The sequence below is a fragment of the Plectropomus leopardus genome, chromosome 14, assembly GCF_008729295.1.
Source record: "Plectropomus leopardus isolate mb chromosome 14, YSFRI_Pleo_2.0, whole genome shotgun sequence".
Classification (NCBI taxonomy): domain Eukaryota; kingdom Metazoa; phylum Chordata; class Actinopteri; order Perciformes; family Serranidae; genus Plectropomus; species Plectropomus leopardus.
In genome coordinates, this window is record NC_056476.1 from 13,093,605 (window position 1) to 13,120,765 (window position 27,161).

General features: G+C 40.4%; 1 protein-coding gene across 3 annotated transcripts in view; it reads left to right on the top strand.

Annotated features, from left to right (window-relative positions):
• pacrg (PARK2 co-regulated) overlaps positions 1 to 27,161 on the top strand; it is a 178,765-nt gene that overhangs the window by 59,856 nt on the left and 91,748 nt on the right. For all 3 annotated transcript variants that reach the window (XR_006106530.1, XR_006106531.1, XM_042501183.1), the window contains exon 3: positions 25,622 to 25,793. Coding sequence is in view for 1 of the 3 variants with exons in the window: in XM_042501183.1 (XP_042357117.1) it covers positions 25,622 to 25,793 (172 nt within the window). In the remaining 2 variants the exon portion in view is untranslated. The remainder of the gene's footprint in view (positions 1 to 25,621; positions 25,794 to 27,161) is intronic.

The following is a 27,161-nucleotide window of genomic DNA, read 5'->3' on the forward strand; positions in this document are numbered from 1 at the left end:
AACTTCTAACCGCTCGCTGGAGAGTTGTTAAAGGGGCTGACCAACAATATTTGTCATCATTGTTTGAGGAGAGAAGCCTGCGTGTTGTTACAGCTCTTTGTTGACTTGTTCCTGCATCCTCCCTGAATTCACAGGCTGCGTATCTTTACAGCCCTAACCACATCCCTGCTAATTAACAGGACAATAAACATGCTGGCTCCCATTAACTGTGGCGGCCGCTGCATATTTCCCCAGACGATGTCTGACTGGTAGATAGGGGCTCTCTCTGCTGCACAATATGTTAATCAGCCTCCTTCATCTCAAGCACTCCATCTTCTTTTCTCTGTCTTCAAAGTCAAGAAGGAGACCCTCTTCCCTCCTGTCCCCAGGCCCTGCCCCTATCTCCATCTGCAGGTAGCTTAATCTATCTTCACTGGAGAGCTTCGCCACATTACCAAGGTGCTCACCAACCAATTACTATCCATTTCAAGTGGAGGGCTCATCAGGTCCGTGACACGAAGGAAAAACGGCCACGTCCTCTTGACCTTTTGATTGTCCTGATGCATCAAGTGCTAAGGCAAACAACAGGAGCGGCGAGTGGATCTATTGGGCTTAGGGTGACTAACTTGTCATTATCAAGCTAAGAAGTGTAGCCATCCTTAAAATCTGTGCTGAAAGCGTGAGGGAGTGTGGCGCAGCTCTGAAAACACTTTGGGCTTTATGTGGCGTGGAACCTCTTCATTTCAGAGGGGAGCGTATGGCAGTAATCCGACCTGCAGATAATAAGACGCCATGTCATAAATCCTCTCAGAAAACTAAGGCAGTTAGGCTCATATTTGCTCATTCCGTCAGGGCACGCACTGTTTGCTGCTCAGAGAGGATTGTCTCCATTCTTTTCCTTTTTTTCTGAAAAAAAGAAACTAATAGAACAGGCTAACTCTTTAAAGAGATACTTCGCAGATTTTCAACCAGCTTTGTATCATAACTATGTGGGCAGGATGTGTAGATGATCTGAGGTAAACTTACCGCCATCTCACTTGTGCTTACTAGTGCCTAGATGCCCCACCCACCCAACACACACACACACACACACACACACACACACACACAAACACTCACACACACAAACACATAGTAAAACTAAGCATGGTTGATCAAATATAAACCAAGATTCTGATTTCTTGTTTTAGTTTAATCTTTAACTGTAATTTGTTGCCGCCATTGTCTCAAACAGTTTGCATTATGTCATCCACCAGTGGGAGTGTTAAGTGGTCTGGTACTGCACAGTGCATTCTGGTAGTTTTAGGTTTTCTACCTCTTGAGAAAGAGCTAATACCATAGCAGGGTTGGGCCAGTGTGAAAATTTTCAAACAGGTTTGATATTTAGCCAAACACTGGACCATAACGGTTTACCGAATTTTACCAGGTGTCCCACTCTGCAGCTGCTCTCAGTGTCCAAACAGAAAACTCGTGTCTGACTATCGCAAAGCATCTCGTAACATCGCAGATCCCTCTCCACATTGAACCCATTTAATATGCACTTCTGTTACTTCATGTGAACAAACCACATAGCTATCAGCTGTGCACTGGAGTTCAGACCGGAGACATAACCATTTAAAAGATGGGTAAGAATCCTACTTGCGATCTTCCTACATTTGTAATGTCACTTTTTTAATCAGAAAACACACATTTTATATTGTGATATTTACTGGAAAGTACAGACACTTACAGCCAACATCAAGTGTCGTTAGCCTACCTTGTTTATAGTGACAGCCATTTACCACCTTCCCGGTGATCTCCCTCCGGCCAGCTGATTCTGTATTTAGGATTTTGCAGTGAAAAAAAGTAATACAAAATAATTATTCATTTCGGTTTAATGAATCAGCTTGTCCTTTTCTACTGTGGCACTTTTAAAGCCAACAACTGTAATAAATAGTAACACAGCATCTGATGAAAGTTCAGCTCATACACCTGCAGCCAGTAAAGACAGCGCCTTTGTCGACTTTGAATCCAAAATTTTGTCATATTGGCACAGTTCAGTTTTAGTCTGTTTTTTAAGGGAATTCTCTGGCATGTCTCCTCTCATCACCATAAGGAGTAAACAAACATATGCCCCCCCCGCAAACATTCAATCTCTCTCGCTGTAGACATCGGCCGCCTCAGCTCGGCAGTAAATTACACACGACCTATTGGACACTTCTTAGTCCATTTGTAAACATAATTGTAAACATGTTTGTCATGTATCTTGGCACTAATGCAATTCGAGTTAAAATTAGCCTTAGTGAGGAACATCTTTGTATCAGCGAAATACTTCTTTACATGTCAGAGGGGCGCATACCGACAAAACAGACACCCACCCACCTTTCACTGTAGCTCAAGTGTGAACTCTGTAAACAGAGATTGTCCCTTAGAGAGTGAGAGACAGGAGCATTATCATAAGCAACTGTCAAATTTTGTCTTTGCATTAAGTAGAGAAGAAAAAAAAGAGAAAAGCATGATTTAATTAAAGCTAGACTGAGGGCACAGGAGGAATAAAGAAGATCAAAAAAAAAACAAGTTATTAAAGTAGTGTGTGTTGTTATTGTCGGCCCAGTTGTGGAATTAATTTTTTACCTCTGGGCAGTTAGAACAGCGGTGGACGACATGTGTGCCCAGCTGCTGGTCTGAGACAGGCAGTAGTTAGGCATGCCAATCCGGTGGCCTCTTTCAGCCTGCCAGTCTGCCCGGATCTTCAGGGCTCCCCGCTAGCCCCCTCTGCTTTGCTGTGCTCTGGCAGAGGAGCTAATTAAAACAGGGCTAAATTAACAACACGTTCACAGGCTAGCCTGCCTCGCCTGTTTGACTCCCTCCTCCCCGGCCTTTCTTCTCTGTACCTCAGTAAACACACACACATACACATACACACATCTTCCTCCCTTTCCTCATCACCCTATATCTCAATGAGGCTGCCTACTGCGGGAACATGTGTTTACCTTAAGGGGTTTTATGGCAATTACACTCCTGTGCTCTCTCTGCCTGTTTTGTTTTCCGTTTATGTGTTTATTTAATTGGCATTCAGTGTGCTGTAATTCTATTAGTTCCTGAAAAGGTCAGGGTCATAGGGGATTGGCTTCTGGCAGACTCGCTTGTGGAACACGTAACACTCAAACCGCCGCATACATACAGAGATTATTAAAAAGGGCCATGGTAGAAGTTACTTCACGACCTTTGAGGAAGACAATTAAAAAAGCGAAACCAAGCAGTACTAACAGGAACTCTAGGATTTTAATCAATTTTGTAAAAATGTAGTTGGAAAATAAATATTAGTTCCCATTGTATACACAGCACGGAAGATCTGAGTTAATTTCTATTCATGATTTCTTTATCAAATGGTAACATAGTTGAATTAATGATTATTAAACATCATTACAAAATGGAGTGCTTAGTCACTTTCAGAGACAGTTTTCAATAATCACATATTATGAACAAGCACAGGTCCTATTTGTAGCTATACGGTTCCTTTTTTCTTTTTGACTGAATTATCCTGAGACAACAATAGATTTAATGGTTGGACGGTAATAACTGACTACTCTACACACACAGTGTCTGAGTCACTGAACAGAAAATCCTTAATGCTGTCACTGCGATATTAGCTGTAAATCTCCTTCAGATTGTGCAGTGCGGCACCTTTCTGGTGTCAGGTCATCTTCCAAATTACCCAAGAATTTTGAAGTATTTAAAATTTAAACTTCCATAAAGTGGCCTACATGGCCCCGTCTGCATTTTGCTGTTAATAATGAATGAAGACGAACAGTTCAGCATGTGTAATGGGAACTTGGCTGGAGATGTGGCGTGAGCTGACTGGGTATTTCAGACAATCTGGTAGCGTGTCTGCTGACCCTGATAAGCAGTTTTTAAAATAATGCAGGATGAGGTACAGGCACTTGATGGAGGAAAAACTTGACAAGCCTTCGGTTTGTTTGTGTAGCTAAAGTAGTGGAGTGTTATCACTCAAGGTAAAGAAAAGCTTAGACAGATTTCTCAGCTTTAGCTCTACCTCCTTTACATATACAGTTGACAAAATCCTTGTCATACATAGTTTTATCTGAAAATAATTTAACACTCACAATAATTGGATGATGACTCACACACAGCAAATGCATTTATAAGTGATAGATCAATGTGTATAGTTTTCATTTGATTCAGTGGATTGATGTTTTATTTTTTCTCTACACCACATCACAGCAATATTCTGCAGCTAAAAAAATGACATATTCCACCATAATTGTTTTTTATGTATGCCAGTAAATGTTTATATTTTTTGCAGCTCTGCCACCTTCAGAACATTTTCAGTGAAAGTCTTTTTTTCCCTCCATCATCCACCTCTCTTTCTCTCTCTCTCTCTCTCTCTGCGGATGGTGCTGATTATGGTTAATTATGTTGATGAATGGTAGTGCTGAGGGTAGTCCATCAGCATTTCATAATCTGTCTCCTCTCTCTGCTCTTTATCACGACTGAGCTGAGACAGTGTGCAGGATGGTGCACGTGGCGATCACATACTCATACATGTCAGACTTGTATGAGTATTTGACGGACAACTCGAGTCTCTGCCGAACACTAAGAGGAAACAGTCCTTGTATCTGTTTGCAGATGACTTAAAATGATAACATGTAAAAGTACAGCTGTACATATCTTCTTATTCTTTCGTAATGGCACCACATTTACCCCCATTTAATTTTATTTTTTCCCCCAGTTTAATGCTGTGGTTAAGGTGGGGGTAGGTTTAAGCAGGTTTTTTTAGGCACAAAAACCAGTTGGTTATGATTAGGAAAATATTGTTAGGGCTTAAAATCCCTGTGTTTTGTGGCTAAAAGATGCTAGAAATGTGACCGGATGCTAAAAAGCATCCACATTTTGTTGCACAAAAGCAGTTGGAAATGCTGTGAAGTGTTGCTAAAAAAAAAAAGTAGGTGGTACAAATGGCACTGGAAACAAGGCCACAGGTTACAAAAAAACACCCATGTTCTGAGGCCAAAATGCAGCTGAAAACATGGCCAGTGGGGGCTAAAAAACATACACATTTGGTGGCACAAAAGTTGCTGGAAACACAGCCACCAGTCACTAAAAAAAACAACTATATTTTTTGTGGCCCAAAGCCACTGACGCTGCTGGTAATTTGGCCAATTTACACTTTTGTTTGGTAGCACCAAAGCTGCTGGAAATGTGGTCACAGGTCATTAAAAAACACCGGCATTTGGTATCAAAACGCTGCTGGAAAAACGGGCACCAGTCGCCAAAAAACACCTAACCCTAACCCCAAAGCCGCTGGAAATGTGGTGAAACAATGAAAAAAATGCAAGTGGAAACCACAGGTAGTTAAAAAAAAAACAATGAGTTTTATTTGTTGGTCTTTAGCTTGATAGCCTTCTCGCCTAGGTGTCATGCAATCAACCATCCCCTCCACCTCCTGATGACAAAGTCAGCTTATATGCTACATTATGTTAGAAATGTTGATAGGTTATATACAAAGTATACACATGCAGTGTATCCATGGTTTGCAGAAACCTACAATATAAACATGTTTATATTGTACTGGTGTCTGGGCTGGGTTTCTTTTAATTTTCTTGTTAGCAGTTGTAGCATTTTTCTTGTGCTGTTGAGGGAAGATGTGGCTAACACCACACACACTGAAATGTGATTAACATAGACTGACAGTCTCTCGTGAATGTGTTTCGAAAAGGATATATAGCTGTTAACCATTAATTCTTAATGGTCTCTTCTTTGTTGGCAACAGCTTCTCCTTTAGTACTCTTTGTTTCAAATCTCACACAAGCTGCATGTTCTTTTTAGCGGAATCGCATCGTGTGAATAAATTGCAGGCAAGCTGTTCTGCTATTTTAGAGTGGACTGGGTCCTCCTCTGACATTGCTCTTGAATGTGCACTCTAACATTAAAGCAAGGATTATGCCCCATCCCCAACCCGCCTCTCACTTAATTGGCTTAGATGAATATCTAAAGAGCTAAAGCTGGGTTTAAGTCATGCAATTAGTATAGTGCTGTTATTGAATTCACAGGAATGCCATGGATACTGATTGTATGTTATAAACATCCTTTAAATCATAGCTCATATGATGGATACTTTACATACTGTAAAATGTTTATTTATAGAAAAGAGGGAGCAAGAAAGCGGTTGTCAGTGTGAGAAAATTGCCCGAAATTCAATATGCTGTGCAATTATCATGTGTAATAGCCTGTAAAATCCTAATATCTATTCAGCCACTCGGAAAGGCACAAGAAATGGCCTGACCACTTAGCCCACTTTCTCTGGCCCCTTCCTGGCCATGACAGACGGCCCTGTCTGGAGAGCAGAAAGAAATAATATAAGCCATATTTCATTCAAAGGCCCTCCATGTAGCCTCATTCTTTCTGTTTAACTGACTTTTCCCCTCTTTTCCTTATCCCTCCGATTTCTCCCAAGCCATATTGGTGATTACCTCCGGTGAATCAGCAGAGGTAATGGGGACTGCATCCTGGAGGCAAAGTACACTGTGAGGATGTCATTCACTTGTTTTCTCACTATTCAGTGCTGTTTATTACTGGGGTTTTAGGGCTAGCTGAAAGTGAATTTAGCACCTGTTGAGCTGCATTTGACAATGTCCATTACTCATGCATGTGTGTAGTGCATTTGTGGTCTGTAGTGTATGTATGACTCTCAAAAAACAGTAATACAAGCACAAAATTCTATCTTGATGAGGCATTTATTGCACGTCGGTACTGAATTTATAATGTACCCAAATCAGATAATGCAAGGACATCCAAGTCAAGTTGAAACAGATATAAAACAGCTAGGTTGAAGTTGTGCATGCAAAAAAAAGACTATTTTTGTTTTTCTTTATTTGACCAAAATCATAGAAAAAACACCTTGTTATGTGTGCCATAGTACAGTTTATGGCGGTGATTATTTTGGTTTCATTTTTGTCAAAAATAATATGCCAAAAATTTGAACCAGAATCTGCTTCTTCCATTACATTTATTCATGAGATGCTTTTGTCAAAAGCGACATACAAATGAGGTACAATCCACGCCACAGTAGGTCAAGTAGAAGCCTTCAGTACTGCGAGATAAAGAGAGAAAGAGTATATTAACTAAGTATTCTCAGAAGAGGTAGATCTTATCTTATAATTGTAATAGTTTTATATCTAAAATTAGGTTACAAAAAATGAAATATATAAAGTCATTTTCTTGTAACTTTTAATTGTAATTTACTAATTTCTTTTCTCATCTTTCGGCCATGTCTTGTTAAGTTGCTCGTTGCCTGCTCGCCATGTTTTTGAAAGAAATCAAACCAGTTTGCTCAGGTTTCAAAGGGTTAACATAACCACACTTTTCCCACAGCATTATTGAAAGCATATCTGCTATATAATAATGTACAATGCTACATATTCATGGTTTGTAGAGATGTGCAGTACCTTAATTTATTCTGGCAAGTGGGTTGCATTTTGATCCTAAAGTAATCACTTGTCTATGGGAAACATCAGAGGCAGTCTGATCGTGTGTGTGCGTGTGTGCACGCATGCATCCTTTGCATGTATGTGTGCGCACAAAGAATGCTTGCATGCACTTGCAGAAGCAGGCACCACTAAGGCCCAGCAGTTTGCACCTACAGTATTTGCAATAAACCTGTCAGAAGCATACCCATCTTCATCTCCTGGCTGTTCACTTTGTCATCTGACAGTGCCTGTCAAATCTCTCCACAGGATTTCCTAAAAAAGAAAAAAAACAGTATCTCCCCACATCGTTCACAACAACGACAGCAACAAAACAGCAGCAGCAGCAGCCAACAAAAGCAGCAACAACTGCTTTCTTGTCGGCATGGCTTGTGAACAGCATAACAAATTAATGGTACACGGTGGTAAACAGTTTATGGGGCTTTTTGCAATGTGATTGATCGTCACAACAAGCAACATTTAATTTACCACATTCTCACTGTCCTTCAAAACACCATATCTAGTCACCCCTCCACCCTCAGGCCCCCCATGTGTTATCTAACTATGCTTCCTGTGTGTGCATGACATGACAACTGGACTAGTGCTGTTTATCGGCTTCAAATCTCTCCTCCAGGGGCAAACCAGAGATTGCCTGCTACCATGAATGAAGGAGGGACTATTTCCTCATTTGCTGTCCTCTCCATTTAGAGCCCAACCACCACCACCATCATCTCCCCAATGTGTCACATCTGAAAAGAGCAGGGAGCACTTGCCACCTCTGCTGGAAGATTTCCCCATTCTGTGGCACCCTGATAAGCTCTGACTTACTTCCTCCATGTGGGTCAGAGAGACCTGGAGACACACGGCTTGTATTGCCTTTTGTAATTACATCTGCTTCACTGCACTGTTTCTGCTCCCCTCACTCTCTCCTCCTACCAAACCGAAAGTAGATTTGTGGGTGTGTGTGCATGAGTGTGTGTAAGCGTTCTTGCACACGCTCACAAGAATGAACAAGCATAATCCCTGTACACCATCTTTGGGCACCAGCTATTTTTCTTACATCTGGGCAAACAACATCAAATGGAAGAAAGGCTTTTGTCCTCCCAAGTACATATATCTTTGTATATTCTCTCCATCCATTGTAATGTCACCCTCCACCTGCTGTAATGGATCCCCTACTGCTGGATTCAGACTCTAGAATGTATTTATGAATGAAACAATGTAAAAAGATATTCCTTGTATTGCAAGGTCAGGTTATATTAGGCCATCTTTGTCTTGCTTAGATTTTTTTATGGGCAGGTTAAGGAAGACTGGTTTACTGCTTTGAGTACCGTACCGAAACTTTGCTTTAAATCCTCTCCAGCTACCATTTAATGAAAAAAACACTTAGTAACGCTCAGTTTTAGTTCAAATACTCGTCGGAGTCACTGGTCTCAAACTTGGCCTGTGTTGCCAGCACCAAAACTGTATCTTAAGCCTCATTTGGATGGAATTTCTTTCTCTGGAGAAGGTTGGGTGATTTTAATATTGCATCTACTGATCCAGTGTGTATTCATGTGACTTTTTTTGCCCTACACCAGAATTAATCACAGTCCCAAATTGTCCCAATTTTTTCAGCACACATTTTTCCCGCCCAGGGCCGTGAACAGTCATTTTAGGGGGCAGGTGCTCATGTAAAAAAAAGGTGCACAACTTTCATAATTATTTTTGAAACATAGTTACATACAGTAGCAATTATTTTACTAAGTTACATATTTATTTATATAATTACACCCATTCATAGTGGTTTAACAGTGACAGGTGACAACTATGAGGCTAAGGGCAAACACTGTCATTTCCAGGCTGACTGTCACCAATGGAGGCAGGTCAGGGAGACATGCGTTGCTGCTCTGCAGGGCACTCGATTTGCATATGTTATGGTTTTGGTTTTGACAAGTGAAGTTGATGTGGGAGGGACAAGGGCTCATGCGGTCTTGCAGAATTAGAACTCAAATTAAGTTGTCAGGCATTACAACTCGCTTTTAATTGAGTATTGACGCTATGGGCCAAATTTTTATAAAATAGAATATAAAATTTGAAATTGAAAAAGAAACAATTCTTGAAAAAGTACTTATCTTGTCAGTTGCTCAAAGGGTACGTGCTTGAGAACTACCTGGGGTCTATCTGTACAAGTGCCTCCTTCTCCCATAATTAAAAAAGTAACTTAACACCAAGCTAAGGGCCTGTATCCACCTGGCGATTATCCTCAGCAGAAAAGCATCAGCAGGGAGCTGGAGAAAGCTTCATCCCAGTGCTTCATAAAAGAGTGTTCCCAGCGCCTATTTTAAATGATGTACTGTGCATGGGTTTTGTTTCTATGACAACGATATGTCGACTTTAACATTAGCTAGTAAGCTAATGGATGATAACACAGTAAACAACAAGCTTACAAAAGTACAGTGATAAAAGCACAACACTCAGCAGCAACATCCAGTGTCCACCAGCCAGTCTGCTCAGTCTGCTTTTCTGTCTTTGTTGTGACCGTAACCCAGCTAAAAAGCAGCAGTGACTGTGCCTTTTTGAAAAGTCCAAAGATTTTCAACCAGAAACGCTCTGAAAAAATGACTTTGACACTATACTTTTCCTCTAGGCGCATACAGCCATAGACGCCCGCTCCTCATAGGGAAAAACTGAAAAAAGAAAAAACGCTATGTGGACACAGGCTCTTTAAAGTATATTTCCACTGAACTCTTGCTCTTCTAGTTGTCAGCATTGAACTGTGACAAATGTTTCAGTAGTTAATCTTAACATCTTAGTCTTGGTCATATTTTCATTGCAGTTTAGACTGCTGGAAGAAAATGTGGTCATTTTCAGTCAAGCTGTGTGTTGCTTTTCATTCAGTTACTCATCTGATTATCTAAAGATCATGGTCAGGCTATACTAAAATATTGATCTTGCAGTAGTAGCAGTTCTGTGTGCATGTGTGTGTGTGTGCTCAGAATTATGCAGCACTACATTTTCTGTGACATTTCAAAAGCTAGCTTTCATCCCACTCATAAGGCCGTGCGTGTAGAGCACATTAGTCAGTTTCTCTGAAACAATCCGCCCCTTTAGATTCAGTCCTTTTGTCAAAGGCGTACAGTGAAAGTGTTGAACCATGAGACTGAAGATGCTATCATCAACGCTGAGGAAAGACATCTTTCTCCCTGCAGGTAGATGATGGAACTCGTGCGTGCGTGCGTGCGTGTGTGTGTGTGTGTTTGTGTGTGCAGCCCTGTGCATAAAGCTTTATTCTGTTTTGCTGGCCTCGTCTCACCTTGCTTTTTGGCTCTTGGTAGTCATCACACCAAACATTTTTCTTATCTCTGGAACCATCAGCTGCACAGCTGGCTGCCACTCATAACTCAAAAGGTTGATTCCACATCACCTGACAAAGAGCTTTGCCCTGACACCAGTGCTGACCCTGAGCAGAGCAGGCTAATTTTCTAACATTTGCTCATGCACTATAAGCTAGGACAGCTCTGGATGTGCAGCTGCCTCAGTTTATCACTTCACCATTTATTGCCCCACCGAGGCTGAGTTCCAGTAGAGTCCATGCCCCTACCACCCAGTCCTACCCCTCTGTTTTCATGTCAAAAGAGTAGGGTGTCCTGATTACTGTTGGGATGGAGGCGTAGATCACATAACTCCAGTTCTGAGGTCTTTATACTAGTTTCCTGTCTGTCAGACACACAATTTCAGAGTACTGCTGTTGGTTTATAAAGCACTGAATGCTTTAGGACCCAAATACATTTCTGAACTTCTATTACAGTATGAACCATTGTGTCCCCTCAGGACGTCTAGGACAGGTCTGCTTTGTGTCCCCAGAGTCAAGATTAAACATGGGGGAGCAGCGGTTAGTTTTTATGCACCACATATCTGGAAGAAAGTACTAGAAAAATGCAGGTCCGTTGCAACTCTCAGTTCTTTTAAATCAAGGCTGAAGTTTTTTTTTTCTTTTTTTTATTTATTTATTTCTTATACTGCACTCTAACTTTAATTTTTGTGTTTTATACCTGTCTTAGTCATTTTTACCTTGATTTTTTCTATTCTGTAGCTTTTTATTATAGGTTTTTAATGGCATTTAAATGTCCTTTTATAGTGTGTTTCTTTTGTACCGTGTCTCGATGCTTTTGATGATTTACGTAGAGCATTTTGACTTGCCTTTTTGCTGAAATGTGCTATATAAAGAAACTTGCCTTGCCTTGCCTAGGACAGAGCTACATTGCCCTCCAAACGAAGGTTTTTCAGAGGCACACTCCAAACTGAGTTTTATGCAAAATCTTTGGCAACATGGCTGCACAAGCACCAAAAGAAACCCACCGATTTATATTTTTTCAATAGTAAAGATTTTAAATGATGATAATATTTAGCTTATCTTCATCAAAAATCGCTAGTAGTATGATCTAGTCCCTGTTGCTAGCTTATATTGCCTTATTATTGCTTATTTGTTCTTAACAGTCACTCATCTTGACATATTTCCATGTTGTATCACCTTTTTTGGCATATGTTGCCCAGCATTTAACTATAGTCCGGAGGCTAAGTTGCTGCACTTGTTCCCACCCCTCTAACATCAGTGCAGACTGGCAGGGTAGAAGCGCAAGTTGCCAATGACAATACTAGTGACAATACCATTGATGCTAGTGACAATACCATTTTTGCCATAGACCCGTCTGCTGACACAAACATCATTGATGACTACTATTAAGATATCAAGGTCATGGGGAGTTGTACCATTTAATTGGGAAAGGTTTCAACTAGGGCTGGGAAATATAAAGATATTATATCGTATTGAGATATGAGACTACATGTATATGGAACAATTTGTGTTTTTTCCTGATTTTAAAGGTGCATTACAGGGAAGTGACGTGCTTTTCTTATCAGACAGTAATGCTTGCCTTTACCTACTTAGTCATTTTATCTACTTTGCTAATGATTATTGATCAAAAATGGAATTGTGTTGATATTTTTCAAAGTACCAATAGTCATTCCTTCAATGTTGTCTCACCAAAGAGGTAATTTGTTGCTGTGGGAAATTAATTGTAATGTTTGATTCTGTCTCCCAGTTCTAGCATTAATGAATTGCTTTTCAGGAGGTTCAAAAATATCAAGATATATATTGTATATTGTGATATAGCCTGAAAATAATGCAATGTAATTCTTAGCCCATATCGCCCAGCCCTAGTTTCAACCACTTTCCCTTTACCAGGAGCAAAGGGGTACTTGAGCATATGGGGTAAGGGGTAAAATTAATAAGTGGTATTGAGCCCAAGTATCCAAAACAATTTGGAGTCATGCATCATGTTGGTCAAGGACTCTTCATCCCTCTGAAAAACATGTTTAAGTGACATCATCTTGCACCGTCCCAAAGTTGTGCTACTGCTCACAGCCATTTTCATCTCTCAGCATCCCCGATTAGGTTTAAAGGAAACACCACTGTCCCACTTGACTTCTGTGGCTGGCTTTCATCTTTTTTTTTTGCTCCCTTCTTTTCACATCCCTTTCCCCCTCACCTGCCTAAATAGAGGCAGAAAACAGAAAAATGGGCTTTAATCTGCCTGTGAGGGTGAACAGAGGGACACAATGTGTGCTCTTGGCAAAGGATAGGTTGGTTTCCTTTTTTAGCTTTCTGTATTTTATTCATTCCCTCTTTCTTTCTTACCTGTTTGCTTGCATAATTTCTTATTTTACCCTTTACTTACCCTTCCTACTCCACTCTCCCCGTGTCCTCTCCATCCGTGCAGCCCTGGTAGCTCTGAGTCCAGGCCCTCTTTGATCTGTAGTCCAGAACACAGGATGAGAGTTATCCACTGGCAACAACAAGAACATCCCATTAGGAGCTGGACAGAGCCTTGACAGACACTCTCTGCTTCTGCTGCTGCTTGGCCCTAAAAGCACACTGCCTACTGCTACTGATGCTGCTCATTCTCTGTGCTTCTCTCCAGCTCAGGGTGGGCATTTCTGACTCAGCACACTTGACACACTAGCTAAAACTGAGGTTCACTTGTTGGATTTGAAATGATGAAATGGTCTTGCTGTGGTTTGTTTTTGGTTATTCATGGAGTTGTCTCCCACTGGCATTACTGGCACAGGCTTTCTGGATGGCCGCCCAGGTTGATCAAGGTGCCTCAGCAGAATTGGGATCTCTGATTTAGGCAAGCACCACCTGATGCAAGAGATAATTTGTTGAACAAACAGTCTCACATTGAGGTCCATTTGATCTCTGTTCACGGTATTGTTCAGAAGATTCAGGCATGGTTCAGAACAAAAAGACACAGGGTGCATCTGAAATTTGTTGGGGTGTACTTAGTAGCTATGTGCCAGCCGACAACAGCTATGAGATACATTGTCGGGTTCTGAGGGTGGTCTCATATGAAGACTTTGTGCTAGAACACAGCTGGAAAATGAACAGATGATTATAATAAACAGTAGTCTTGTGATAGACATCTGCCAATTTAGTTAAGTTAAGGAAATTTTAGTTTTAATTATTCATCCTGTACACCGAGACAGATAATCAGCTTTGAAAAACAGAGACAAGGTCACATTCAAATGAACTGCCAGATAATTATTCTTACATATTAACAATCTCATTGTTTCTGTATCTGCAAAATTATATCATGTCCTTATTTTCTTGATTTTGTCGATCCTGGTTCTTCAAACACTCATACAGAGCGTCACACAGGCTGGTGAAGCTGCCTTGTTATCTTAAACAGTCCGAGCATTTGTCTTGGTCTCTATTGTTTTGGCTTCATGCACAAAATCAATGGAGCCCATTCATCACATGCTCATTGAAAATGAGCATATTTGTTTGAACATTTGTGAGGATTTTTCAGTACAGTGTGCGGCAGAGGAGCAAGATTTATCAAGAATGTGCAGGCAGTAGATGTTACAGTCACGGTTTTTGCTTGCTGAAAAAGCATTATTCTGTCCCCTTATCTTCACCGTGCATCTGACATGTACAAATCACACACATGCAGAGGCATCCACACATACATATATGCGAGTAATTAATGCATGTATAAACACATGCACGCTTGCACGCTCAAACACACACAAATACTCTGTAGTTTCTGTTTCCGTCACAAACAACCAGTGATGGATTGGCCCTTTCCATTTTAAACAGGGAGAAAACACATGCCCCCGGGGACCCTTGTGTGTGGAAGTACTTTGAAGTGTCCACATTTAATTCTTCTGTATGATAAATGAGAGGAGAGCTGCAGTTGTAGCCCGTGAGGAAAAGCCCAGCTCGCTCAACGAGGGGAGCGGTAACAAATGTAGCGATAGCTGATAAGCTGACTGTGTCTCTTGCTCTTGCTTGTTGTTCTGCTCCCTGCAGACCCCCACAGCCAGATAACAAATCCATCCTATCAATCAAACCCATCAATGGCTGGCTGCAGATTAGAGACAGTGATTTTGGGGCTGATTGGAGGGGAAATGCTGATTACACCTCCCTCTCTCTGACTTGATTACACTCTGCCTGTGTGTTGTCAAGCTCGGCTGCTGAGCTGTAATCACTGGAAGCTAAGAGCAGAGGCCGTGGCTCCTGAATAGACGAGACACAGACGCAATCACACCAGTGGCTGGCGAGCTATGACCATTGCTAGGTCACTGGAAAAGGCCTATATCTCACACTGTCAGAGCATCTGTGCATGCTAAGTGCACACAGGCCAACACATGTGCAGGCATGCACACATTGCACAGAGATAAGGAAAACTCAGGCTACGAATCCTTTTGTCTAACATTTTCTCTCTGCAATTCTTGTTATGTTCATCGCCTCCCTCCTCCTTCTTCTTCTCTCCACTGTTCTGGCCTACTTCCATCACAGTGGCAGAGCGTCCCATGCTGGTGTGCATGTGCACGTGCACACATACACACACACACACACACACACACACACACACACACACACAAACACGCACAGTGAGCACAGTGAGTGGAGTCCTAATCTGAGCTTTATTTAGCTGCTTCACCTTTAAAACTGGAGCAGGTTCCAGACAGTCTCTTCCTCAGCCACCTCAGCTTCTTCTAACATTACATCCCTCTACTCCTTCATCAATGCGCTCAGCCCACCTTCACTCACCTTTTTTCAATCACCGCAGCCATATAGGCCTCATTCAGACGAATATTGTCACTGCTAGTGTACTATGCGGTGGATAACAAAGGCCACTGTTCATGTTTTGTGCAACAAAAACTGCGTGAGTCACTTGAAGAACATACACGTACAGATATTGACAGCATTCTACTGGCAAATTTGAAATGTGGGAAACTAATTTAGTTTTCCTTGCTTTCTTGTTTACAGGAAAAAATAATTGTGATTTGTTCTCAGTGGGAGCGCGAGAGCAAACAGAATGCATTCTTTGTTCCGTATGTAAACAAAGAAATTGCAGAAACACAAACTTAATGATTTGGATGATGCCACTTTAGGTAAATAGAGCATATTTCTCTTTTAAAAATGTTAGGATTCTAGAAGTTGTCACTAAATATTTTGGTGACTTTTTTAATAATCATGTTAAGAAAAAAAAAATAGAAAAGCCGCCATGTAAAATTTCTAAAATGAACATCTACCGGGGTTTTTTCTTCATCTTCAACAACAGCGTTAACTGAAGCACAATCTCAACAGGAACACAATCTACAGGGTCACTGTTTCAATTACTCTGGCTAATGTTTGTACTCTAATAACACCCTACTGCTTTTAATCCGCAACACACCGTTTGGGACTGCTGCTACGACTGTGTGCCTAAATAAAATTCTTTTCATCTCTGTGTTGGCTGTGTGTGTGTGTGTGTGTGTGTGTGTGTGGTCGAGGTGGGTTCACATAAAATTCATAACTCCCCGTGTCCTGGTTTTGAACTGTCTTTGAAGCCCAAAAATTGTCTCATCCAGCTTGTGTTAGGTATCATTTCAATTGACACCATGCACTCTACTACTAGTGCTTTGAATTGAGCATACTTGCATGCTTGTTAGATGGAAACAGCTGTCAGGGGAGATAGCGAGAGTGACTCACTCCTCTTTCCCTCACTTATCGCTTGCCTATTCCAGTCTTGCTCCTCTTATTGTGACCTCCAAGAAAGTCAAAACATTCTGTTCTTTTCCCTCTTTATTTCTCCTTTTTTTTCCCTTTCTGGTATTCACAGTGAGTGCACGCCGCAGAGTGACTGATTTGTAGAAATGTTGTGGCTAGGTGTGCTTTACACCTGTGGCACAGTTGGATACAAGGTTGGATTAGAATGAATAAATTATTAGTATGTGTTGTGTGCAACGCACTCATGACAATTTCTGAAATTTTCGGGAGGTTCTACCGTAAAAGCTTCTCTCAAAGGGCAATAAAAATCTGTGTGCATGAGGTGTAGCATCTCTGCAAACTAAATTACATCTTGAATCAGCCACAGAGGCTGCTTTTTGGTTTAGTTTACTTTTTGCTGCCAAAAAAAAGCAACATTTACATCTCAGTTTATTTGTCAAAGATAATACAATCAAGTTCTGGACTTATTTTGCTGCTGTTGTGTTAATTTAGTGAATGAGGAGATGTCAGCATGTGTTAACATCTAAACACTGAGTATAGAAAGGGGCTCAGTGATATTTTAAGAGCTAAAGTTAGCAGCAACCTGCAGTAGTGCCATTTTTCAATCTAGATGTATTTACCAAAATGGCTGCAATCTGAAACTGACTAACTAACTCTGACTGCTGTTTTCATTCTTGACTCCACAGGCATCATAGCATTATTTATCAAGGTGGTCAGTTCTCTGGCCAAATTGTAAAAGAGTCCAAACATTGATGTCTGCAGTTGCACAGAATAGAGGCTGGCCTTATGGGCACTTTGTGCATCCAAAAGATATATTTTATGCCGGGGCAAACTATTCATGTGAGAGATTAATAATTTGGATACTGCTGTCCACAAAGCTGGTGTCGAGTGCTTCTTTAAGTTAATTTAAAGGCCTCTGCCCCTACAGAAGGAAATTAAACCAGCGATTGTAGATCATAATTAAGTCTTATGGTTTCCCCCTAAATAATAATTTTAATACATCATACATCATAAAGTAGCATAAATATTCAACTAAGGGTTATTCTTATATTGCAGCACTCTATAATTGGCCCACAGATGGGACAGGAAGCCAGCCTGAGTGTCAGAAACAACAAACAAGACTGTCAGAAAAAAGACTGTGTGTCAAGTCTTCATAATCCTTATTTTTGGACAGAACTTGCACAAATCTAGAATACGCTGACTACATGTGAGGTTTGAGAAGATGACATGGTTTCTCAGAGCGACAATGTGCCTATTTGCACCATGAAGTCAAGATCACACTGATGACTGATAGGAATTCCTTTGTGCAATGTTAAGTTATTTTTCAGCTTGTTGGTTCATGCCTGCCTCCTGCATCCCCACAACATATAGCCCTTTCAATGCATATCTCCTTCCCGAGTGCAAATATCTTTTAGACGCATTGCACGCTGTCTACATGCTATTATATGTGGCTCCTGCATTCCCTTTTGGTCTTCTGTGAGACATTTTTAGCAGAACTAATGGATGTTTGTTTGGCCATAGTGACAGTGTGACTCATAGTGTGAGTGGCACCAATAGGAAGCCTGTTCTCTCAAAGCTGGAATAATTGACAGCAGCTCATCTGCCAGCTCATCTAAATACAGAAACCTGTACTTGTATTAACAGAAGGCTGAATCCAGGTCAAGTCATTGTAGCATCATCAATTAAAATAGCATCATTGTCAAACAGCTGGCACACTGCCTGATTCTTGTATGACCTATGAGACATGCTTTTACAAAGGTTGGATGGCAAAATTGGCTTGCTAATTTGCTTAGCTTATGTTATGTGACGCATTTGTGACTGAAATGGAATGTGTGGGTGTTGTGTCATTTGGAGAGAGATTTGATCACATCATTGGGGGGGTTAAGAAAATTCCCTGTCACCTCAAATGCAGAGTTGAACAAGGATGTGGCGCTTTAATTAAAGGACAGTTGACCTCCACCCACACCTCCTCAGCCAGGACCTCAGGAGGTTGAAGATGAGGGTGAAATGCATAAATTATATCAGAAATACATAGAAATATACTTTATTGATCCTTGGGTAGAAATTGAGAACTACCAGCACAACAGAAGAGTGCATCATGTAGCAAGTTTGAAAGAGCCGTGCTTTCTTTGCCTTAGCTGGCTCAACAAACCCTAAAGCCAGATTCACAGATAACTGATACCACAATGGTGGTTATCACCTCAGGCACTGTGCATCTTCACATAAAACCATTTGACCCTAAAATCAATCAATTGTGTGCTGCCTACTTCCGCCTTTGAACAATATTAACAAAAACATAAAATTAAAAAGCATCACTGCTGCTTCAGTTAAGGCGAAAGCGGAATCCTACCAGAAAAGTACTAACTGTGTAAATTTAAGTTCATGTATTTAGTTTGTTTATTTAATGTGACAGCTGCTCATTTTACAGCTCTTACACTTTAATCTTTATGCGGCAGATTTAAATATTGCATTTACATATACTGACATAGTCCCATAATGAAGAAAAAAAAAATAAATAAATAAATCTTTATAGATTTTTGGTCGAATCAAAGTAAAATAAATTTTATTGGTTGAATATTATCTTTGATTTTTAAAAAAAATATTAGTTATAATGCACCAGCAGCATTGAAAGGACTTCAGCAAACCAGGACCAAGCATAAAAACACAGTTCAAACTGGTAACATAAAGGTATGCTTTGAGGGAATTTTATATGCAAGTTAACATCCTAATTAATAAAAGTATGAATTCTTAACTCATAGTAAATTAATATGATACAATCCCTTGCTTTTATTTGATAGCTGTAGTCGTCAAAAATGTTGCGAAATTTCAATCCGTACTGTGATTGCATGGCTTCATTTGGTGGCATTACTCATGTAACATCACGGCTTTGCAAGATATTGGGAACCCATATCGCTATTTACAATTCAAAGGATTAGTAAAAGGTGCTTTTTAGATAATTTCAAGCATGGATGGATAGTATGGATCATAAACTGTATAAATAATGGATGCAGCTACAGTGATGTCAACCATTGGTTTGTGGACTATTTTAAAGCCTCAAGTTTGGCATTTTGTGTTGACATCTTGTTTTTCTTGGATCCAGAATGGACCATATTTGGACGATAGTTGGGGCATCTGACTCATAGACTAGTGATGACTCAGACAGAATTTCACTCAAACAGCCCTGCCCTTAAATAAGTGTAATCTTGGGCCTTAATAGAATATACACAGTTGAGTTTTTAGGAAATTCAAGCCTGTTAAATGAAAAAGGAAAGCAATAGAGACCAAAAACTTCTTTGTACAAGGCCATAAACATGTTTATTTCTGCTGTAAAGTTGGGCATTTTAACATTAGGGTTTATTGGGATTGACCGGCCTCTGGACCCAGCCTCAAGTGGCTACTCGATGAACAGCAGTGTTCGGCACTTCAACATTGGCTTCATTTTTCAGCCTCAGATATTGCCACATGGTCTGGACCAGGTTAGCCATCTCCATAAGTTACCATGGAGATCTGGACAGGTGGAAAGAGAGCATCCTTCGGGACACAAAAAATCTGGCTTTAGACTCAACATATCTCGCTAAGCCAGTAATCTTGCTTTGTAGTACACCCCTCTAGTCTCTCTACCTAATTTTTTACCAAATGAAGTCCAAACACACACCTCCAAACCCATGATATCACTCTGCCAGCTACTGTGACCCACAAAGCAACAGTCAAGTTCTGTTATATGTAATAATGCAGGCCAACTAGTTGCTCCAAATCACATTTGATGGAGTCCACACTCCACAGTTATGACCCTTTAGGAGCAGACCACATGAACACATGCACACTCACTGTTTCCCTCTCTCATTCTCTCTGTTGCTCTCACATTATGTCTTATTCTGCTATGTAGCCTCTGTGTGATTTTGCTTTGCTATCTTTTTCAAATGACTCACACCACACTGGCAAACTAGCCCAATAGCTCATGTCTGAGCACACACATGGACTCACATGTAAGCGTTCATACCCACAAGCATCTGACCACCCACACATGTATTTGCAAACAAATCATGTCTAGCTGTTGTGTATTTAAAGTGGCAACCTGCTGTTTTTCGCTCCTCCTGGTCTCCTGTGCCTGTCAGGGGCCTCTGATGCTGTTGTTTAACGAGCAGAGGCTCTCCTCGCACTCGCTCCAAGTCAGGTCTGCTTCTGTTGCTGTGTGTCTGCTGTTGTAGCGCTGACCAGAGGAGACATGCAGGTCTGTGTCCCAAGGCTAATTGCTGCTACTTGGCTGATAGTCTTTCTGTGCTCCACTCTCATTGACTCCCCGGACTCCAGGGGGATTCCCACAGGCACCCAAAGACAAACAAACCTGGGCGGACAATCGATAACGGATGCAAGAGTTACCGCTCAGCGCAGACGCTGATTAAGATTCCCCAGGAATGTGTGTGTGTGTGCACTATGTAAGAGCGTGAGTATGTGATGGTGTTTGCTGATTATCCCCACTCGTTCAGTGCTAACTGGAATCTTCAGCCGCTTCCTAAGTGGTTGTTTATGTGATTTTGATTAAGAGCATCACAGAGTTCAGAGGCAACCTCACAACAGCACCACATTAATGCACCCAGGTAATTATTCCCACAAAATCTCAGGTTCACAACAGGGAAGGTGGGATTGTGTTTGTGCCTTAATGTGAGACCTGATGTGCTAACAATTTTCCCCTGATTTCGGTTGAGATTCCTGCTTGAACATATCCATAGAAGGCTGAATTTTGAGCTACAAACCCCCTTAAGGGCTGTACAAGTGACGTAGCGTTTTTTGTGCACTAATTTCAATTGTTTTCAATGGGGACGTGCAGCAGGGGCGCTATGAGCCATGCTGACGCTGACGCTGATGCTGATGCTGATGCTGATGCTGATGCTGATGCTGACGCTGACACTGTTGCAACTTGCACATGTTTCTGAGCACCTATTTAAAAAGGTGTGATGGCTGCGCCATGACATACGTTGTCATATGACAAGGAGCCACCAATCACAGCTGGCAGATGTCTTTCCTTTCTTCCATAAATATCAATCTGTGAGAAAAATACTGGAGATCTTATGGTTTATCATTGTAATGCAGGGATAATCTGAGCTTTACATCTCTCCCACTAACCATATTTTAGGCCAAAAACACACATGAAAAACAGCTGGAAGAAGATCAGCTCTACACTCAGAATTTCTGGTAAAAGTGCTACAATACAGTGCTGGTTATGGTTGCTTAAGCAACCTCAGACGCAACCTGCCTCTTGCTCATTAAAGTTAGCACAGCGTTGACACAAGAGTAGAACCCAGCGCCCAACCTCCAAATTTTGGTTAAAGACTAAAGACATGACGTGTTTGTCCCCTTAGCCTTGTTAACTATCACTGTTAGCTCTGTTTGCACAGTTAGCAGTAACCATGTGGCTAGTGGGGCTGAATAGTTTTTACGGCTCAAAATGAAGCTGTTGACTCACTGGGGCTACCTCGCGAAGACAGCACAGTGGCCACCGTATCTCTGCAGCAGAACTGTTGATCTGTCCCGCATCCATGATGGTTTTACCAGTGGTGTTGGGTAGTTCAGAGCGACCAAAGTTAACAATAACCTAATAGTGGACACTGGAGGGTGGACTGTGGCCACTATGAATGTTAAAACGGCCAGCTGACTGGCTGTCAGAAAAGTTGGCGGTGCTAAAGCTTACTGAGTTAATGTAGCACTAGACTAAAAGGAAAGGAATGGGTCTTTTTGTTTTTGTTTTGTTTCTTGTTTTGTTTTTTTGAAAGTTGACCAGTTAGTTACCACAAATTAGGGTTTGGGCTATCAGAACCAAATTAACTGAAACATCCAAAGTTAACATTCTGGGATTGTCTTCATGTATAATATTGTTTTTGTGGCCAAAGAACTTTTAAAAAAAAAGGATTGTACTCCATGATCTGTCCCTGTGTGCCATCGACTGCCATCTTCCAGCAAGCGATGCTGTGCATTAGTGTCATCTTGCCGCACCCTCCATTCCCTTAGCTCCTCTTCTTTCTGGGCTCATGTTTGCTTTTGTTCTACTCTCCAGCTCGCCTGACTCACAATGATGAACTTGACCAGGCGTAGGGAAAGGTCAAGGTTGGCCGGCAAATTGCCTCAAAGCAATCAGCCTTGTCTCTCTGCGCTAACAGTGTGAGCTCTCTGTCCCTGTCGCCGTCTTGCCAACTCTCCATTGTTTTTTCTTCCCTTCTCTGTCTCTGTGTTTACCCATGGGGGACACGTGTGTCATGGAGGATTGACAGCAGGAGGGGGTGTTGAGGAGTATGCCCTGCTTTGAAGTCATAGCTCTGACCGGTGGCTGGGCGAGGGCTGGGGACTTGAAAGCACCAAGCGCCACTGCCTGGGTGACATTTCAGCACAGACCAGCGTGACCCAGCAGGGTGTTCCTGTGTGTGTGTATATCTGTGTGTGTGTGTGTGAACTAGAGAGTGTGTCCTTATGGCTTCAGCTGTCCTCAAGGACTGCTGGCTGCTCGGGGCTATTTGCCTCCACACCAAAGGGATTACCTTTCATTACATGAAAAACAGAATCACCCATTCAGCCTCTAACCCCTCTCTCAACAATAGTGCCACTGGGATGCAGTGCTACGGCTGATACCCCTTTCATCAATACACACTTAATAGCACAATCTAGTACAGGGTTCCCACGGATCCTAAATTTACTTAAATTAATCTTTCAAAAGTCTTAAAAATGCCCAGACATGGGCGGTAGGATTTTCTGAATCTTTTTTTCTAACAATGAATTGTAAAATCTCAAAATAATTGGTAACAACTTTTTTTCTTTTTCCTTTTTTTTTGTTAAATAATTAAAGTCATTTCTTTTCTTGAACTCATCATGCAAGAACTGGAATTTTACATGCAGACTGAGAAACACAAAATCATCCAGAAATTAAGGTAGAAATGCAAGACATTTCCCACTTCTGTTGGTAAACCAAATAGATAGTTTTATGATAATATAATATGTTAATTGTGTTCTAACTGTTCCTCTCCAACATTTAAAAAAGTAAAGATTTCTAATTAGAAAAGACTCTGATAGAAGTTAAAGTCACCTATTAGAATATTATTTGAGTAAGTCTTAAAGTATCAGATACTGAATGTACTTAAGTGTCAAATGCAATTTTATGATGTTAAATATACTTAAGTTAATGCTGTTAGTAAAAAATAAGCAGAATTTCTGAGAGAATTATAAAGTTTATTTCCCAGTAACATGTATACCGTCATAAAATGGAGCATACATCACACTTGAAGTAAAACAAAGTCTTCTTCAAAACTCAATGGATTTATAGACCAAAATCCATTTTTTACTTTCCTCCCATTCCTTCATTTCTCCATCTGTTCCTTTCTTATTCCTTCCCTGTTTTGTAGTTACTAACTGAGATGCTTCGGGGGAAAATTACTGGAGTAAAAGTATACATTTAAATAAGAAAATATAGTGACGTAAAAATTAAAGTAGAAATAAAAAAAACTCAAGCAAAGTACAGATACTCCCAAAAAATACTTAAGAGCTGTAACAACATTTTATTAATTTATTACATAGCATCACTGTTAATGTTAAAATAAACATCTGAGCAAAATAAAACTGTAATTTAATTTTGGTCATTAGACTTAATTCCGAGCGACAATAAAAAAGATTTAAAAAGTCTTGAATCTGCCTTGCCTGAAGCCCCAGGAACCCTTTAGTACGTACAGATACTGCATGAGCCATTTTATATGATTTTCAGAACACACACATGCTCACACGAGGCTCAAGGACAGGCCCCTTCGGGTCAGCTGTTCGTTCCAGCTCAGTGTGCCTGAGTGGCTTTCCTCTGATGGCTTCACACACATGAAAGACTTGTGTCACACACTCAGCTAAACAACATCAAAGCCTGTCTGTGGCCTGTAGCTGGACGAATGTCTTAATCTACCGCCTGATTGTGTGTGTGCGCCTTTCTGTCTGTCCCATAAATGGTGTAAACAGGTGTTAACATGTCAACCCACAAGATGCCACATGCCGCTGTGTCATGATCTCCTGAACAGCTGTCTCCCCCGCCATTGTGTGCGTGGGTGTATGTGGTTGAGTGTGTGTGTGTGTGTGTTTACTGTAAGGGTTATAAATGGATGCAAGAGGAGCTTTAGCCCTAGATATTTTGCAAAGCCAAAGACAAACAAAAAGAAAGGCCAAATACAGAAAGGGAGCTTTATGGCAAGTCATGGAAATCCTGGAAAGGTCATAGAATTTCATAATTAGATTTTTAAGGCCTGACAGAGTCATGGAAATAGTGATAATCATTGAAAGTTTTACAAAAATCACGGAATTGTGTCGTGCACGATAAACTAAATTAATATCATTAATATATAATAATAATCATTAATAATAATTAATTAATGGTGAATTTATTTTCTGTAGCTGATGACATAACATGGCTTTAATATGTTAATGTTTATGTTAATGTGCCAGTTTCTTCTTTGAAATTTTTGGGTAATCTTTTCATTTTTATCTTTTTGCAAATTTTTTGAGAATTAAAAAAATCGATTTATTTCTTATCTTTTATTTAATTTTTGAGAATTTTTTTTAAGAAAACAGATTTGGAAGGCATGTTTTCTTTGAAAAAGTTTTGACAATTTCTTTTTCTTCTTGTTTTAAATTTTTGGCGATTTTTTTAGGAACTTAAACATTTTGAGCAATTTTTTTCATTTTTTTCCTTAAATTTTTGAAAGGCATGTTTTATTTAAAAACCACCAACTGCCATCATGTACGATGCTGAAATTATGTTTGAATCTTATATGTTTGAAAAATGACAGGCAAGTGGGGCAAGAAAAAAAAACTATTTGGGGTCCTTGAAAAGTCATGGAAAAGTTTTAGAATTTTGTCCATGAAAATGGAAACTTTAAATAACCGACTTCCTGGGGAACACTTGGGATCTTCATCTGCTGTAAACGCTTTAAGGACTGTTCCGTAAACAAAAAGTTCATTCCTGCTGCTAGCTAATGTCTTTATCAACAGCCATATGTTCCAACAAATGCCCTTGAGCAGAGGACAGAAACTATACCCCGTCTGTCTTTTTCCATCTCATTGGATTAAAGAAGCAGCTAATAATGCCTGTAATGTAAATGTAAATTTCCATCCTCAGGTGGAGATTGAAAAGCTGGACTACCACCACTACCTGCCTCTGTTCTTTGATGGCTTATGTGAGACTGTTCATCCCTACGAGTTCTTCGCCCGTCAGGGAGTGCATGACATGCTGGAGCACGGAGGCCCCATGATCCAGCCCGTCATTCCCCAGCTCATCATCCCCATCAAAAGTAAGTCAGGGCAGGTGTCTCCTCTCACAGTGTACAAATCATAGTTCCTTTCCCAAATGACCCTGTGTGTGTTAAGGTCATTTTACCTTCACTGTGATCCCTAGACGCTGCTGGGAAGATGCGGTTATCTCAAGACTGAAAAAATACCTTACAAATGCTGGTATTGTTTCAGGCTAAATAAGATTAGAGCATTGTTAAAATGTCCCCAAAATGCTCTAAAGCATGTTATGACCGTAGCTGTACAGTGAAGAGGAAGGAGAAACCAAAGACAATATTTGCTTATTTAAATATGTGTGGCTTGAAGGCTGCTGTTACACCTTCAACCATGAAAATACAACAACTATCAAAAAGAAAAAGAAAAAAAAGGAAAGAAACAAGAAAATCACCTTATGAAAACGCTAAAATAAAATAGAATAAAAAAAAAAAGGTTTTTTGTGACATAATTTAAAATATATAATTAACTAATAATATATATAGTTTCCTGGACATATTTTTCTATTTTTAGATAATATCTAATAATCTCTCCACAACTTTGCATTTTGCCAGATATTACTTGCAAAGTTACTCATTGCCTTTTCTCGTGTTGTCAAAAAAATGGTGAGGTTTTCTGAGGTTCCAGAGTTTTAAATGCCTGTGAAAGGCATCTGACCGCAACACAACAAAACTGATGTCGATCCAGGTTCTAAAGGGTTAAATAAATTAGAAGCCAATAAAATACACAATTATTCTGAAGGCCTAGTATAGTTGGTATGAAGCTTGACGCATCATTGATTAAGTCCATTATAATATCAGAATTGATTGAGTTTAAAAAATATGTGAGAATATATTATAAGAACAGTATTATCAGTATCAATTTAAATGATTAAATCAATATTAATGTGCATCTATGTCCTAAATGTATTTTTGATAAATTACATACAATGGCACTCTCACACCCGTCTCAGAAAACATTGCAGCAATGGAGTGCTATTAAAATAGAACCACATTTTTTAACAGGAATAGACTCACCTGTCTTACACACTCGGGCTACAACAGATTCTAACATTACCGTACAACCGGTCCTGTGACAAGTCCTAATTTGGTTTCACAGTCATATGGTTCCTATTATTACATTAAGCCAGGGGGCGAAGCGTCCTTGTTTTTGCATTTGCAGGAAGAGTTTGGCTCTAAAAGCATGCCTGATAATCTGCCAGGTGCAATGTGGTGACATGCTACATTTAACTTTGTCATCGTGGTGTGCTTTCTTACCTTTCCACACTGACATGTTTCCATGCACACACACACCACACACATGTTGGCAGATGTAGGTGGGCGGAAAGGTCACATCTCAGGTCAGAGTGTTGTGTGTCTGTAGACATGAGACTTTAC